The following is an 18,658-nucleotide window of genomic DNA, read 5'->3' as shown; positions in this document are numbered from 1 at the left end:
TGCTCATTAAACTGAGTAGTCGCAGGTTCGAGCCTAGATCTGGTCATTCCTCCTTTTCTATCACTAAATATTTTCATCCACCAAGTATACTTTCCTCTATTTCTTACGGAAATTGATTGTATAATTCATAGCTCTGAAGAAACTGACAGGACTGAGGTCTATACGCCTCGTTTATTAACAGCTCGAAATCTTCATCAAGCTAGGAAAAATCACGGACTGCACGAAATGACCATGATGATGTCAGACTCAATTTCTAATTAAATACGATTTGGCTGCTGCTCTTAAATAACATACTGATGTACATCGACTATAATTTAGTTAGTTTTACTTTTTACGATCAGTTTATCAATCTTTTAAAAGAAAGATGTACATATAAATAATGAAATGCTGTCTTTGACGATTAATTTAGTTAACGAATGTAGCAATCATTGCAGAAAAAAATACGCATGAATCGCTAAAAAAAAGCATTTTATTTTTTATTTATTGGTTTGAACATATTTTATTGTATATATAATATACAAGGGGTTCGAACACAAGTTCTTGCAACTTACTAGGTTCTCACCCAAAATTATTTATTTATTGTCAAAACGCCACACAGAAGTAACAGCCATATTCGGGATCTATATATGAAGAAGTTACCATGGTAATGAGAAGTATAGCTACTTGGAAGTTTGAACTTAGCCCTTGTACATACATACATGTACAGTCCGTGCTTTCGATACGTAGCTTTACTAGAATCGCTCAATCACGAAAGAAAAAAACGCACGCAATTCCAACATTAAAAGTACAAAAAACATCAATGACTCATGTAAAATAATCAATATAGCTCTTCAAATAATTTTAAAAATTTGATCAGCTAAACAATGGATTAAAAAGTAGTTCTTGAAAGTCAATTAAACGTTTATGAATACGGTCACACACATGTGGTTCGTTTCAATAGTTCGCGTAACTATATATTTTCTAAAGAAATAGAAAGAAAATACCTTTTAATAAATGTATTCTTTTTTGATTCAATTTAAAAATAAAATAAAAACAAAATACGAAATTAAATGGAAAACATGAGTAGTACATGTACCTGTCTTTATTGCTTAAATATCTGTGAATAAGTTGGACCATTTTATTTATTAGTTAAGTCGACTTTTATAGACCTCGTAATTCTTTATAAAAATATAAGTTGAACATTCCCGATAGAGTGAATTGAATTTAATTTTTCTACTCCCCCGTGCGTTCTGTTTTCCAAAAATCGACTCCCCCCTACGTCACCGTTACATCTGAACAGAAAATGTCTTAATTATTCATTTTTTCATAAGATTTGTTAAGATTTGATTATTGCACTTAAAAGGTTGATCATTTGTTAGACTGTTTCAACTTTCTGTAACCCAAAGCAAGTCGTATATTTTACAAATCGTGCATATTTTGACCACCTGATAATCGTGAGTTTGAAATTTGTCAAATAGTTTCGAAGTGTTTGAGACTACTAGACGCATAGAGAACTCGGACCAATGACCGACACAAAGTTTGACTATCGCTGTCTTCCGTGCGGTATCTCTTTTTTGGAAATACTTCTTATAAATACCTACCAAAGGCGTGACCTAAATTCCTTCCGTCTCCGAAGCGAAGAAAATCGACTCCCCCATGCGTTGGGATCGACTCCCCCCTACTTTTTGTCGACTCCCCCGCGTTAGGGGTTGTTTACGGTGTAAGCAGATATCTATGTTGAAATCACTGAACCTGTTAAGAAATTGGCGTATATACACGTAATTCTTCTTGTCCGTTGCTAATACTACAAGACGACAACACATTTTCATTTTTTTAATATTAAAGAAAAATAATCAAACAACAGTTTTGGAACGAACGTTTACGCCCGAAAAAAAAAAAAACAATGTTATAATATTGCATTGATACATTTATATATCAACACACTGGTAAATCTTCCCCTCCTAATTCTAACAACAAGACAGTTATCTATGATATTTTTTATAAAAACAAGGCCAGTAAAGCAGCAACCAGAAGAGCCGATAGTTCCGGTAGAACCCTCGCTCCTACGTTTGTGTCATCTCCGTTTGTCGTCTGCGTCAAGAGTTGTTCTCGCAAAATCTCGAGGTCACATGACCTAACTTTTGAGTAGAAGCTCAATTCCTCGAAAGTCTCTGAATCGCTGGCCTCCCACATGACATACTCTCCCCTGGTGCCCGTCATGCATGGGTGACTTCTGAACCGCTTGACGGCCTCTTTGCACTCTTCAAGACACTGACCTAATGGCCGACAATGCATGTAAACGCCTTGGTATAAAGGGGCCATATCCGGGTGGCTTGCGTTTCCGAAGACTCTCCAATCACAGCCATCGGAGCTCCGGAACAGACTCACCATGGACGCATTTTTCCAGGAAGAACAATGGAGAGACCTTGCGTTACTGAGCGGATGAACCGTTAGAAAACCAAAGCACATCTCGTCGGAAGTTCCGTCGCCTTGAAAAGTAGTGACAGATTTGGTTGTGGACTTAAACACACATCTGGTTCGTATTTCATCTCCGGGAAATATCTGGATTGATTCCTCGAACCTATAATGATTGGTTAAGAAGGTCTTGTAAAGGATAAAGTAATAAGCAATGCATGGCAGTTTGTTAGAACAAATGCGCAACATTTCGCAAGAGAAACAATAAATATTTAGGACATGTAGCTTTTTAGAAAGATATACAGAAAACCTTTATATATAACCATATAAAAACCTTTTTTGACTTTATTTTCCAAAACGAATACATGTATATAAAAAGCAATAGTATACACTGTTCGTAAGATTTCTATCTTTGTTTCGTGACTTGAGTTCGATGCTATAGAAACTAACAAAGTTAGCTAATAACTAATCTTAGTTTTGGAAAAGGTAAATTATGAAGAACGAGATGCATTTACTAATATCTTAAAAGATACGTGAAGGTATCTTACCTTCTTTTATGAATCAAATTAAAGGTTGATGAGCTTTAACGTGGTATACCTTACTTATACATGCATATACAGCAGGTTCAAACAAAAGACAATTAAATATTCTAATCTCTTGCTTACTCAATAAAACGTGGCCTGTCGTAACTGTAATCGGGTTCATTGGTAAGTGTTGTGACCTTGGCCCCATTTCTGTAAAGGTCAATATATTGTTCTCGGCCTGGAATATAATGTAATATTTATTATTCGTAGATATGTACAATATTGTGAGTTTGTTTCGTTTGCACGCTTTTAAACATCATCGTCAATAGTTTCTCTTGTCAAAAAGTTGATTCAGAAAGATACAGCATTTGTGACAGATTATATGCGCGAATCATTCAAGTCCACGTCATCCATATATGTCTTGAAACCCCTCTCTCTCTCTCTCTCTCTCTCTCTCTCTCTCTCTCTCTCTCTCTCTCTCTCTGTAGGAAACAAGTTTTAGATTTGAATATGGAGTGCAATAATTTTATTGAAATTAAAGAATTACCTAGATAATGCATGTGGTTCAAGGCCCGGGTCACATAGACTGGTCCTTTTAGAATCATCCATGTGTCGGCTGCGGTACAAACGGAAGTGGCTTCAACGTGCTCCTTCCGGGGCGGGATTTCTAAGAATGTCTGACCAATCATCATTATTCCGGCGTCGTTTGGTCGCCTGTTTGGAGTGTAGTACAAGGTCATTCCAGAACTGTCTTTATAGTCCGATCGCCGTTCATAGTTGTTCCAGTGAAACTGCAACAGAATTAACGGCATGCAATAACTGTGAAAATAAGTCAAACAGGTCGGACCAGTTTTCATGAATAATCATGTGGTCTTTGGTTTATTTTTGGGTATACAGTTTCAATTTTTCTATTATTCTCAAGAACTAAGTCTTGTCATCGGCAATGATTTGTGCTTGATCCAAACACTGTTTCACTTTCGGTTTGTCAGAGTAACTGCATAGTAGGAGAGTTGATTAAAATCAACCCCCAAAAAGTAAAAACTTATGCCATGCAGACAAATTTATCATACCGTGTTAACGCGCGGTATTCAATTTGTCTTCACAGCCTCTGTGTGTCAGAAGACCATCGACATAAAAAAAATACTGAATGCTTGAATAGATATGAATACAATGACATGAAGAGATGAATTATAGATCACAGCGGGGCGGATCTTAACAAATAACTTTCCCGTTTTGACAGAATGTGAGTACAAATGACCTTCTCTTAGCGAATAATGAGAAATAGGGTCAAAATTTGACAGCTTGTTTTAATGATCAAGCTAGATAGTTGCATCCGACCAATAGTCCGTGCTGCTGTTAAAACGGTTATATTTTTAAATATTGTCATAAAAGTATTGATCAAAAACCGAAACATAATTTATAATTAAGCATAGCCGAAATTTTCTTCATTAATTACAATAATGAATTGAGAAACTATGACATGAAAGATATTTCATTTAAAAAAAGTTCATATTAAAAAAATGCATGTATTTTAAATGGAAGGTAAAAAAAAAACATATGTAGTTTCGATCAAATCCTCAATAATGTCAACAGAAAGCGTCATTGAATTTGCAGTTATACATGTATATTGAAACAAAAACAATTTTCCGAAAAAAAAAAATAAAATCGGACAAACATAGTACTGCATTGTGCACGTTAGTCAAATAAACAAAGTGACAAACTATAATCTACATCATGATTTCTTTCCAGCTTATTATTTTTTGTTGTTCAGAGCAACAGGGGGCGAATTGCTCCGACACCTACCTGCATCATGGCGTATTTGAATCCATTTTGGCCGATCCTGAAGCCGACGTCCTTATGGCTACATTCTCCATTCGCCCCCACGGCCCACGCCCCTATCAGAGTCTGGCAGCCACTTTGTCCCATTCCGCACGAAGACGGAACTGTATCAGCTTTTGTCACTGTAAATAATTCAACAGAGATGTTAGAACCATTTTCACGGCTGCTTGGACCCACATTCCCAAGTCAAGAGTTTCTGATCCGCTCCGCTTTATGTAAGGAGGAGCAGATCAGAGACTTTGGATGATGGCTTGGACTTTGTGTAGTTGTGTCAAAGAGGAATGTGACGTAGGTCTGTCTTTTTTCATTGCTGGCTACTCAGGAATCAAAACGCTTTGTCTGGATTGTGAGCTTGCAACAATCCACATAAGAACAGTTTTACTGTTATATGTATTGCTAATGGTCTAAAACGTGACTGTCGAGGGGAGATAACAAAATTGCGTTTATGGAAAACTATTTATAGCAAGTCATTAACTACTATCCTCTCTAAATAAACGCGAGATATCAAAATCCACGTGGACTGCTTCTCGCGATTTGACGCGGATATTAATTTCTCGCCTTTAATAAGGAATTTACAGTACTTGTCTGTACCTGATTCTCCACATCCGAACAGCAGAATATGGTGCATGACGTATTCGTTGTCAATGACTGGTTTTGTTGCTATCATGTGATAGTCGCCATCTTGGGGAAGTTCAAAGGTCATGCAAAAGTAGTTCGTCTCCTGACTTGGAACTGACGTAACTGGGTATCTAATGGTGAAGTTTTTCACATCTTATAAAAAAAATTAATTGCATGTAGTTTTTAAAGTACATGTAGTTCAACATCACGTTCGAGAGTCTGGTAAAATCATTCAATCTGTTTAAAATTGCAGAGTCTCTCATACATAAGGCATGTACCATATTTGCAAGCCATCCGACGTAGGGTATTTAATAACAAATGGTTAAAAGTTATATATGCGTCAGCTTATTAATATTTTTTTTTACAGAACAGGTTTACGGCAAATTTAGGAACGTTAATGTTTTTGTTCATAAAGGGCATTCAGACTTTATTAGATTTGACCACTCCGGACCATATTTGAATCAATCAATGCAGTTTTCTTAACTTACCCGGGCTGTCTATAGCGTCACATTTAAGTTCTGCTTTCTGACACTGTACCCAGGTATTCTTAGACCGACAGAGGTCGCTGTCGTAAGGCTCGCATACACCTGGACAGGTGAGAAAAGAAAGTAAAATTGTCAATAAAAAAAACTTTATAACGAATCAAAAAAAGTATTTTCCAGATCTACATTTGAAGCAAAACTGTTCTTTGATTCAAATATTGATATAGCGTAATTAATAATGCAAAATTGTTATTCTTTTTTCAATGTTATAGAATTCAAATATTACTGATAGAATTTGAATTATTTTTATTATACAACACATTGATACATGTATATGTGGACACCAACATAAACTGATTTGTCTACGTGTTCGAATTATTGAATTCTCAACAAATCAAGAACTTTCCAATCGCATTTAAGATGCTTAATGAAATATGTTAAAATAAAAAAATTAAAATAAAAAAAATTTTTAAAAAGATACCTGGATGTGAGAATGCATTTTTGTCCGGAATAGCGTTTTCCCGCCAGATACAGTTCGGATCCCCCAGTTCTTCACCGTTGGTTCTGCCGTCTCCGTCCGAGTCTTTCCGACACAGTTCCACAGTCCAGCTCTAGTGAATGATTTGACACACGCTTTTTATAGTCAGTGTACATTTCTAAATTGTTTCTGATTGTGAATATGCATGGAGGCCTGTAAGCATGATTCATACACATGTACATAATACTTCAATGAATTCAATTATGTTTAAGGTTTGAATATTTTTTTTCCTGTTCGGTTTTGACATTTCGATAACGGTAAAAGTTCAATGCAGGCACGTAGTATCGGGGGGGGGGGGGGGGGGGGGTGGGTGGGGGGGCTGCCCCCCCCCCCCCCTTCACTTTTTCTCGCAGCAACTAATTTTTTAAAATTTACATATAAAAAATTGAATTAGCATGGAGTTGCCCCCCCCCACTTTTTTGGGAGGTAAAAAATTGATATGAAAATAAGGAAATTAGGATTGAAATTGAAGTTATATAGTACGTCAGCCCCCCCCCCCCCCATGTGTGAAAATGCAAAACACGTATATGTCTAGCATAAACCACTGGTGTTGAATGCAATTATACTTGCATGACGTACAAGTTGTGGTTTTAAGCAAGACAGAAAGGTAGTGTAAACACTACGTACGACATACTTTCGAATGCTTTCATAAGCATATTAAGCAAATAAACCTGTATAAGTTAGAAATCAGTTCATAGTAATGAAATGACCGACCATACTAAGTAAGCGTTTACTCTAGAGATCAATTACAAAACGACAAGTGGACCGCCATAATTTCTTGTCCTACAAAATGACCCCTGGTCACCCCTACATGTACCTGGACAAACCAACCAACGCCATCTAACAGACCACCCCTCTAGACAACCGTTTCAGAACTGACGCTGTAGTGTAAACATTTCCTTAATTCAATTGAATTTTTTTTAAACTAATTTACTTCTGTACAATGAGTGGACTACGGAGATAGATTTCGGGTGAGTCGGACATTGGCCCAGGCTCGCCGCATTATGGTGAATTAGAGATTCGAAATTTATATATCAAATGACGAGTGAAAATGACTGGTTATGACATTTAAACTAAATGAGTGAAATAATCTTAGTACTCTAAGAAACTTTCTGGCTGCATCGTTTTTTAAATCCTGGCCCTGAGGCAATAAATGTTACTTTTGATCTCAGTCTCATTTTTACGAAAGGAATAATTATATATAGTTATATGCATGTACGGAAGTGGCAGAATGAGATTCAGATAAAAAATGAGTTCGTCGTAGTTTAATGGCCCCTGGGTCGGGAAGTTTAAAAATATCCATAACAATGCATGCTTTTATTTTAAAGAAGTATATATATACAATGCAAGAACAGACGTTATTATATAAAAGGGTCGAAGGATATATTTATGGAATTTGTGCATTGAACTATTATTAATACTGGTACTTGTACAAGTATTATCTTTACTTAACTATGTTAGTTTATTTTTTATTTTTATTTTTTTTTTTTGCTTAGCTGGTAAAAATATGATTACGGTTTTTTTAATCAGTTGATCATTGAGTGATCAAATATACATGTTATGTATGATATAAGGGATTTTTTATTTGGTCCCAAGACGTTCGCTACCGCAGCTTTCCCACGCTAAGAAGAGTTCGTTGGCAGTTAACACCCCGGGTAAATAGATAAAATGAACCATTTTAAGGCATCTATTAAGGCTGTTTAAAATTAATTATACGTTTAACGTAACCCGCGCGCGTAGGTTTCGGCGAAATGGTCGTTTTGAAAAAAACAAACAGATCCGGATTTGAGAAAGTCGTTCCGGTTTGGGTTTTCATTTAGCGACTGAATCCTACACCCTGTATGAGAGAAAAACATGCTCAAAGACAGCATTGAGGTATTCAGTTTTCACAATACGAAGAACATGAGAGTCTACGCCACTATCAAAGTAAAAAAACCAACAATAATGGATCAGACAAACACAATATCGAAGTTGGCAGTAAAAATCTTATTCGAGATTGTTTAATGTCGGTTGTCAAGTCACATAGCCTGAACCATGCTGAACCAACTTCCGCCCCAAAAAGGCAAAAACGAGGTTTGTTGTGTATATTTATTTAAGTGACCCATCAACAACTGAAATGACTTCCCATCTTATTTAACAAAAACTCAGAATGTGCACGGTTAAGTTATTTTTGCATTTTTTTGAGAAGGGGAAAGCTTAAGCAATTTCTTACCACCGCTCTACTGAAAATATATAAAAAGAGTTTTAAAAATTATACCTTTCTTCATAGACTTCAATTTTAACTTCAAGACGTGATAAATTTGTTCCTTTTTAACTTTTGTTCAATTTCAAAGGTGAATGACCCTATAAAATCATACAAAGATTTCAGTGTTCAAACTACCAATATTTGGTTTTAAATAATATGTTTTACGGTGCGACCGTTGGGGCGAGCACAGCATGTGATCAAACAATGAATTATAATAAATTAATAAAATAAAATAAATAACGTGAAATTTGAATGCCAAAAAATAAAACATACCTATTTTTCAGTAAATTTTCATTATTCATAGTTTATAAGATTTGTTATAATTTATTTATTTATATGTAGAACAATAGTTTAATCTCAGATACAATGTTGTTAAATAATAAAGATTTTAATATATAAATATTCATTGCACTGCATCTCCTCTTTTAAAGTGATTGTGATTATGATTGATTGATTGATTTCCCCCTTTTTTTTTGCAGTAGACATTTTTTCTTAAACTTACATATAAAACTTGACTCATCATAGAGCTCCTCCCATGCTAAAATTTTTTTCATTTTTGTCAATTTATACATAGAAAATCGACTTACCATGGATTTGCCCCTCCACTTAAAAAAAAATAATTAATGTTTAATTTTATTTTTAATTTACGCTTAAAAATATTTCCTTACCATGTTAAAAGAACATGGTGTCCCCCCCCCCCCCCCCCCCCGCATGTAATAAATGGAAGTGAAAATAAAGAAACCATTGAACTGCTAAAGAGCTGAAGGATTAGAATTTTCATGATTTATTTTTCTTTTTGCTTGCAAAGATTTTTTGGATGAGGCTGCCATCCACCCACCCACCCCCTTTAAAAAAAAGGTGCTGCTACGTATAACGTTACGTTTCAGGAAATTACCGTAATTATAGTGAATAAAATATTTGTGAGCATTCATCCAAATTAGTGCAATTTACAACTGTTTCCTGTATCTGAAGAAATGTCCTTATTCGTCAGCTGTTCTTTATCTTAGCCTTTGCAAGATTTTAAGAGGATTTTGGTCATTTCAGCAGATTTACAATAACTTCAATTAGAGTAATTTCCCCTTATCAGTGCTTATTGTGACGTCAAAGCTGACGTTGGTTAAGTGTCGTCTTACTCTTTAAAACTCCCCTGATAAATAAAAGTATGCGAAGTATACTGTTTTATTTACTTAAAAAGCATGATGTTCTTAAAATTACACATCTTATAAGCTTTTCAAAGGTTTTACTTTGATTCTCGGGAGAACGTGATGTTGGAACGTGAGGTTGGAAACCATTGGTACTATGAATTGTGGGTCAAAATTTACTGACTCCGAAAAAATATATCGGATCAATGTGTAAACGTTTGTGACGTCACACGATTATTTTTGATTGAAAGTGTACTGAGGTGAACTTTAGAGGTAACATTGACTGTGTATGTCGCTTACATCGTTATTGTTTTTACTGTCTAAATTTGTCTTGCTGATTCTCGTGAGAGTGTGAAGTGATAAAAATTGCCATGATTACAGGGAACTACTGGGACGATTAAAACGATGCATTACTGGTCCGATTTACTGACGCCAAAAAAATCCGTTGAATGAATGTGCAACTAGTCCGAATTTTCTATTCACACACGCCTTGCCGGTAGAGCTCGCTTCGCGCCGGCGCTGCGCGCCGGCGAGCTGCGCTCGCTATAATAATTGTGGATGTAATACCTTGAAGTGAAGCAATGCATTAACTCAGCATAATTTACTGATTTAGATAAGAGTTTTGACACGATAATGACTGCAAATCCCTTTCATTTGAAATATATCTACATTTTAAATAACATGTTCAGGAATAATAATTCATTCATTCACAATATATAATAGGAAGAAACTAACAGGTGGCCCAACTAAAGTGGAAGAACGGAGAGAAAGTGGAATACATTTGTAGGGTGGCAGTTATTTCAAGGACCCTCTCCTGAGTTCTTAGAAGTAGGTAGAGTGAATCGTACAACACAACTCTGATATGTTAAATTTTAAAATGTGTCATTATGAAAATGTATGAAAAAATATCATTATTTTGATTGTAGATAATCTGTGAATCCTATGTGTTGTGCAACATTTTCCCTGAAAAGAAAAAGTTTTCCCTTCGGTTGCTATGTTGATGTAAATCAATTGGATGTACCACTTGATGTGCTTGCAAGTCACTCCACTTCTCATCCAGTATTCATGATGTACCCACAGAAAGGATATAAACATAAATTACACAAAAGTATATGCTTTGAAAATGCAAAAATTAACATGGACTAAATCTTACCATATGTATTATATGGCAGTGTTGATGTATTAATAACTGAATGGGTGACTTTCAATAAATACACACTTGTTTGAAATTTTTGTTTGTTTATTTTTTTCCTCCCTCCCTCGTAGGTTTTTAATTTTCATGTTACGTTAAACGTAGAATTAATTTTAAACAGCCTAAGGGTACATTGAACGCTTGTCAATAACAAACACCCCAAACTGCGAAGCTTGGGTTCTTTAATTTTAGTGAAAACGAATCTGGAAGAGAGAGAGAGAGAGAGAGAGAGAGATTACAATGCGAAGCAGATGAAGAAAATATGATCGTGGAGAAAGAAAAGAGGATAGAACGATGGAGAAAGAAAGCAAAAGAACGAATAAGGTAGATCACAATGAAGCCCGTCATTTGTTCGTACAGACCCACTTTTTGACCTCAGAATTACATAACAATACACCATATAGCAAGGTTTAGCCCTGGGTATCGGGTTTCAGTCAATTGAAGCTGGTTTACAAATGATCATTTTCATGATATTTTGAAATACTGCTCTAGTTCTTTTTTTAGCTGGTAAACAACTCGTGATTTTGGTCATACCGTTCTACACGATAGCACGATAACCGAACTTTGTAACACAATTGAATTCGGGTCGTTTTTTTTTTTTTTTGTTTTTTTTTTTGAGAACTCGATAGTGGCGAATTTTAGACTATTTAAATCTCCTAAGAAGGGGGGCTCTGTAAAAAGATAGAGGAAACTAACAGTTTTAAGACTACGTATTTGAATTCTTTTACTAAATGCTACATGTATTACATGGACAAAATTAAAACTATCAATTTTAAGGCCAAGCATTTGGATTTTTTTTACTGAATGTCAGTAAGTGGACAAAAATGTCTTATGTTAAAGTTAAAGGCAGATTTGATAGTTAACTTGTTGACTATCCATGTTCCTTGAGAGTGCTTTATGGTCGTGATTGTTTTTTATACTATATAATCTCCTTTTTGAAAAGAGTTCTGTACAAAAATATAAAAGATCAAATTCTAACGCTTTTAAAAATATTTCTTGGTTTTTTTCCCCTTACCTCATGATAATTTCGATAATTTATGGCAAAATATATCATATTTAAAATCAATGGGTAATTATTTGACTATCCAACCTCCTTAAAACGGGATTTCAAAGTTAGAAAAAAAGATACAGTACTCAGAGTTCTTTGTCATGGAAACAAGGCCCGTGCCCTGTTTTTGTTTACATAGGTTCAGTTTACCAATAAAAAATCTTTTTAAAAAAGGGGATTTCAAAGTAAGATCTTTCTCGCATTCAACGCATTGTTCAATTCGCCGTATCTGTATGCCTGAGGGATACCGGGGTATTTTTTTTTTTTTAGATTTTTTTTTTTCAAAGCTATTGATACAGGCGATTAAATGTTTGACAGTTCTATACATGCTTATTGTTGTAAAGACCGCACACACATCAACACATTTGTTTCAAATATTTCAAAATTCATTCCAATGTGTCATTTTAATTATCAGCGTACATGTCCAAATAGTCTTTAGTTAAAGGACATATATTAATTACTGGAAAGAAATTTCTGAACAGTCTTTATGTAAAAGACAATTTTTTTACTGAAAAAATGTCCCACTGCATTAGCTGATATTTTGTTTAACAATTATCAACATTAAGAAGATATCTTACCTTTCCCGCGGCGTCAAAATCCCGTCCGAATGGGTTCCTGGACCCTCCCCCTAACTCGTTCTCGTGACCCACCCCGTGCCAGAGGTAGTTGGGTTTACAGGGGTGGGGCACTGAGTCTCCATTTGGGATCTTGTGCTGGAAGGATTTGAATCCCAGCGTAACCACGAAGAGCAGGCAAAAGCAGAAACACGCCCTATAGAGAACATTATACATTTATGAATTAGAAATAGACTCAATCAAACGCGAACAAAATTGATGTAAATTAATATATTGTATCTTAGTATGGATGCAAAAGTTATAAATTAATATGTTGAAATAATAAAAGGTACTAATTTAGCTTGAAACACGGCATTTCTTTCTAGATCTTGGACATTGACATATTCCTTGACAATGTATTTACATGTACATTTTATTTTTTTGCGGTCTAACCTAACACCCATGACCTCCTGCAGGAACCACACATAATCCGTTTTTTTAGGCCAACAATTCATGCAGTGTTATCATTAGAAGTTATATCTTACTTGCCAAATAATCGGTGCAAAAAATGGCGATGAAGAAAAAAATAAGAAAATCTTTTATGCCGCCCGATTCTTCAAATATACAGTCATATTGATAAAAAGATGTACATGTAGTATTCCAAAAATACATGTACACATAATTCAAGGAATATCTCTTGTAACTGTCAAAGTTTTGACGAAAAAAGAACGAGAGCAATCGTTCTTACCTTGTAAGCATTCCGAACAATTTTTTTAAAGTGCCTTTGTACCGGTTTTCAATCAGTTTATATAGGGGTTCCAAAGAAAAGACGGGGTTTGAAAATTATCAGGCGGAACTTTGTAAACAGAGCTGTCCACTCCGTTTAGTGGGGCAATCCTCGCTTTCAAGGAGTCAGTTTAATTCTAAATTTCAACAATATTGTTGAGAAATATAATGAATAAATAAAACTTATGCAACGCACTTAATATTCACCCTATGGCTTATTTATGTGTTTTAAAAAAGAACAAACTGGTCGCTGAGAAGAGCGGTCAGTGTATTTGTGGCGGGTTAGAAAGTGCACATAAGGAAATGAGATGTTATTTTTATTTTTTTCTTAACATTCGAAAATCTTGAATAAAATATTTTGAAAATTTTCAACGTCTAGTTAATACCCTCGTCTTTAAAAATGTCTTTATTGTTTCATAAAGGGGGGGGGGGGCAGGGGGCCCCCTTCTTTTTTGCTCAGCAATGATTTTTTTAAATTTACAAAAAAAATTGAATTAACATGGAGCTGCCCCTATCTATAATAAGGAAATAAGCATTGAAGTAAAAGGTACAGTACCCCCCCCCCCCCCCCCCCCGTTTGTCAAAATTTTTTGGATGAGTTTGCCACGCCCCCGCTTCCCCCTGCAGTCGATCAGAAATTATATCTTCCACTATCGCGGTTTACCTCCCTTTGCTCAGTATGCACTCGCATCTGTTCAGTGTACAATACGAGTGATCAAGATGTCAATTCTTTGCATATTATTTAATTATTGAATAATTCATTCTGTCGTGCATTCTGTTACAATCGTAAACATTCGAGTATTTTTCTTCCTCAGAGAGAGAGAGAGAGAAACTTGAGCTTCGCTTGATTTTTATTTACAATAACGAAATATTTTTGAAATGATTTGAATAGGTTGCAGCCGATTTGATGCTTAGCTTCATAACAACCTTGTTATGCACACAAAAGCATGCTAAAGTTATACATGCTGTGTAGTTCATGAAATCGCAAATGCGCGGGCCTCTCCGGCACCGCTTTGCTCGAAAACCCGCGAGAAGTTGCGATTGACATTTAGCGGATGTCAAAAATAAATATCAATCAAAGTACTGAAAGTACTGATAGGCGGAAGCATGATTGCAAGTTATCAATGTCATGGTGTTATAACTATTTTCTTTTTAAGAATTAGTTTGATAATAGAAAACACTATTCTAATATGTCTATTAAGGTATATACATGTAGTAAACGTGGAAATACTCAGTTACTGCACCAGATTAGTCTCGATCATGCCTTAAATAAAGATTAGATGAGAAAAGCAATTTAAACATCAAAACATTTATTTTGTGAAGTACATTTGTATAACAGTTGATACTTAAATGCAAGCTGAAATTACAGGAATACATTTTTATTTTTCATGATTTTTTTTAAAATAGTCATTTTGATATCAAAATGATGAAAGAATATTATAGTATTAAAATTTAGTAAACTGAACTTCTGAATCTGCAGTATTTTATTCCTTACAATAATGTTTCACCAAAATACAGACGTTACATTTGTACATAACTTGATTACGGTATTTTACACAATCAAGTAATCTGTGTGTCACTTTGCTTTCCTGGGAAGCAATAGCCATTGAGAAATCAGCTTTATAGAATAATACACAAAATATCTGGACAATGTGTAGTAAAAAAGGTAATCAATAAAGAGATTTTGAAGTTTTCTTAATTTATTCTCAAGTTTAACAGTAACAGGGTGAATTCAAAGTCATTTTATATGTGGAGAATTGCAGACCTCTAAATGATCCTCAGACTGCAGTTCATACATTTTGTTGACAAATGTTTCAAACTTAGAAAGAATGTATTTACTTACTGTACTGTACACCAACAATATTTTACAAAGATCAGACATATATGCAAATGTTGAGAATTACAATACAATGTAAAAGCCAAGTAATTTGTAGATAACTATAGATTAATATTCAATAATGTACAAATTATGTTTCCTTTACATTTGCTCCATGTTGTACTGTCAAATCACAGGTCTCTAGTACTGAAGACTTTTGAACTTTTACGTTTTTATTTTAATACTAATGGAATCTTCAAGAGAACTTCCCCCATTACAGAACATAGACTTCCAAAGAATCCCTTTATAGCTGCATGCCGTAATTGTGTTTTTGGAAAGCGTGTAATCCTGGAGTGTGCCAATTGTGGTAACAACAATTTAAATTCACTAGTGTTGTCTTGCATCCATTATACCAATGGCAGCTATCTTTTTCAGCAGGATATTCTAAAATGTTTTAATGAAAATGAATAAATAAATAATAATAATAGATATCTTATCAAGCAATATTTCATTACAATAAACTTGACCCCCAATAAAGAAAAAAATGGATTTAACAATAAAATTAATCTATGAAATAGTTTGAATTTATGTGTGTTTTACCTTATATAATTTTTTTTTCAAAAGTATACATGTATGAGATATAAGATCACACGATATGAATTATCAATATTTGTAAGGTTATTTCGGTATATCACATACAAGTAATGGAAAATATAGTGTTTGAACTGTAAATGAAAGTTTAATTTTTTTCTCCAAAATTCTTCAGTTTATAATTGCATTTAGAACAAGAATATGTACTGTATTATTAAAGATATGACAACAAGATATCTGTGAGTCAATGCACACTAGTGATACCCCTGCACTGATGTGTATACAAAAAAGCATAGTTAACATTACATGTAACGGGAAGTTGGCATCAAATATTTTGAAAAATGAATCCTACTGTATGGCATGCCTTAACAAAGACTGAGTTTAAATTTCAAGCATCTGCGATTGTTGCTGAGATATCTTTGACAAAATTTGTGTTATAGACAAACAGACACACAAGGGTAAAACAATATACCCCCTCTCCTTCCGAGCATAGGTATAATTAGTTCATACTTAAACAAGAAAACCACGGGGAATATCGTAATTAAATTTAGTTGTATTTACTAACCTTGAAAATGGTGTTAAGGCCATTAAGATGAGGATTCCAGCATATTTTAGATGCCCTGCTTCCACTTAGATGTTGCAAACGTGCAATGTTTGTCCCTCTTTAACAGTTCTGAACTGGGAAGCCAACACCGCATTTATCGCATCCGTCTTTTTCTTTGTTTTGCTTGAATTTTGCTGTGCGCCCAAATTTAGCAACTCTCCCCTTCACCAGAGATGAAGAATGATGTTGGGCTCTCATTGTCTCCTCTTGTCAGTTAATGTTAATCAGTTTCTTGACATTCATCTGAAAGAACATATACATATAGAGCAAATAAATATATGTTAGGTTATTATCTATAATCATTGTCAGGTATATAATTAAGTCTTTTTGGAATTGCAATTAATCATGAACATGGGAGATCAAAGATATACCGGTATATAGTCCAAGTTTTCATGAATTGAAAATTTTAAAATTAAGAAAAAAAAGATGCAGTCATCAAAATTATCATATAAATTATGATGTAGAGAAATGTCCATAGGAAATTTTAGTCACTTTCATTATATAGTAATGACAACATAATTCTGAGATACAAGTAAATACAGTAGGTAAAAGGATAAAACATGTTTTGTTTTTTTCAAATGTTCAATTAAATATCTTTGTAATAGCCTATCTGGAATATCTATTTTATCAACCAATCAATTGCATCTTCTATGATTCTTAAAAGCTATATTTGAGATATTTTTAGAGAAAATCCATTTGCATTATTCATATTCATGAGTCATTTTAAAGCCAAGCTGAATATTGTAATTTTTTGTAAGCAAAATGAATGAACCCTATATCATACAGTGCAGTTCGTAACGTATTATAAAATCACCATATAAACATAAAGATCAGCAATAGTGTCACAAAATATTAAAGGTTTAAAAAAGGGAAACGTTATATTCCGTTATATGCGATTCCATTGTACTAAATTTTAATCTTTAAAGAAATCCTATAGGCTCGCCTTGTACAGTATTCATAATTATAGACCGACATTTCAGAATTATCGATATATTCTTTCATAAAATTTATGTACTTGTCCGAGATTTCTCTGATTCTAACCCCCGCTTTTATATTGTGACATGTTTCCCCCGCACGTCACAATATACAAGCGGAGATTAGAGTCAGAGGAATTTCGGATTAAGAATGTACCAGCTCCTCGATCAAGAAAACGTTATCACCATTATTGTAACACGAATATCTAAAATGATGAGGTTAACGTTTATACAATGAGAAATAACACAGTAGTTACCTAACATACCTTACTATGTCGAAGATGGATAGCAACCAGTTGTTCTCAACGTGGGTTTGTTGACAAAAATTTTACACTGCATCTGAGATTACTACGCGAAACGTTGGTATGTTTACAAATAATTTACAGGCATGGTATCATTCTAATAATCTTTTTTAAATCGATTTATACCCACCATTGTTTTTTAAAAAAGCATTCATTACCTGTTTCCCTCTCAATTTTTTCTTCTGTATTCATAAACATGCAATTTCAAATTGAACTATTTTTTCCCTCGCAATTTTATCTACAGGCATCAGACTCCGTGCTTATCCTTTGTTTATGTCGCATACCATCGCAAGAGTTATCGTTCGTTCCTGTACTATCAAAAACGTAAACTCATAGATCTACCACTTGCTATCTTTGCTGTAGGCATTTTCAATGGATAATTAAAAACGATGAACTAAAAATTTAGAGACATACCACAGTTCTATTATTAAAAAACGATGTTTAAACGGGGGTCGAACAGTTGGGGTGGGGGGGGGCGGAGGTTAGAGAGTTGTGTGCCCTTAGTTTAAAAAACATCCGATAGATTTACCACGAAATTGGGCAGGAATTTGACCTTTGACGTAGAAGGTCATACAAGCAATTGCAATAGGCGGTTCCGCCTAAAAACCAAAGAAGTTAATTGGAATCGGATTCTGACTTAAATTGATATATATTTTGAAACGAATACCATCAATCGAAGTCTTAATTCAATGAGGAGACCCAACAAAGAAACTAAAATAACATTAGAACGAAAAGTTTCCTTCACAAACAGACCCCCTCCCCCTCCCCCGTGTTTCATGCATGTATATCTGCGCCGCCTGTATTGTATTTGTTTCGACTTTTTACTGCATGTAACTATTTCATGTGTACACTCATACAAATTGAACTACGTCGTGAAACATCTGCTAAAGCGGAATTTTAAACATGCATTCCCTTTAAAGGAATGTAATACAGATCTACGGTATCATTGATCAGCTCTGTGAATGTTAATGGGAAAGCATTACGGTACGTGTAGATAAAGTAAACATGA

The 18,658-nt window shown here is 34.5% G+C and overlaps 1 protein-coding gene and 2 long non-coding RNA genes across 4 annotated transcripts; 1 reads left to right on the top strand and 2 right to left on the bottom strand.

The window, feature by feature from the left end:
• Positions 1-1,797: 1,797 nt before the first annotated feature.
• LOC128171047 (DBH-like monooxygenase protein 2 homolog) lies at positions 1,798-13,475 on the bottom strand. Of its 2 annotated transcripts, XM_052836805.1 has the most exons (9): positions 13,325-13,475; positions 12,601-12,793; positions 6,339-6,468; positions 5,864-5,962; positions 5,349-5,528; positions 4,722-4,879; positions 3,466-3,709; positions 3,060-3,156; positions 1,798-2,560 (listed from the first exon to the last, which is right to left on the bottom strand). In XM_052836805.1, exons 1-9 carry the CDS (start codon positions 13,333-13,335, stop codon positions 1,978-1,980), a joined length of 1,695 nt encoding a protein of 564 aa, XP_052692765.1. In that variant the 5' UTR covers positions 13,336-13,475; the 3' UTR covers positions 1,798-1,977. The 2 variants fall into 2 exon arrangements, with proteins under 2 accessions (XP_052692765.1, XP_052692764.1); XM_052836804.1 differs by lacking the exon at positions 13,325-13,475 and having other exon boundaries at positions 12,601-12,813.
• LOC128171048 (uncharacterized) lies at positions 8,232-10,998 on the top strand. The gene is made up of 3 exons (XR_008241994.1): positions 8,232-8,468; positions 10,506-10,610; positions 10,709-10,998. It is a non-coding gene; the product is annotated as an uncharacterized LOC128171048 (long non-coding RNA).
• A 998-nt stretch (positions 13,476-14,473) lies between the features above and the next one.
• Positions 14,474-18,361, bottom strand: LOC128171046 (uncharacterized). Its single transcript, XR_008241993.1, has 3 exons — positions 17,614-18,361; positions 16,335-16,616; positions 14,474-15,622 (listed from the first exon to the last, which is right to left on the bottom strand). It is a non-coding gene; the product is annotated as an uncharacterized LOC128171046 (long non-coding RNA).
• Between the last annotated feature and the right edge of the window lie 297 nt (positions 18,362-18,658).

The sequence above is a fragment of the Crassostrea angulata genome, chromosome 2 (assembly GCF_025612915.1).
Source record: "Crassostrea angulata isolate pt1a10 chromosome 2, ASM2561291v2, whole genome shotgun sequence".
NCBI classification, from domain to species: domain Eukaryota; kingdom Metazoa; phylum Mollusca; class Bivalvia; order Ostreida; family Ostreidae; genus Magallana; species Magallana angulata.
This window is presented reverse-complemented; position numbering and strand designations above follow the sequence as displayed.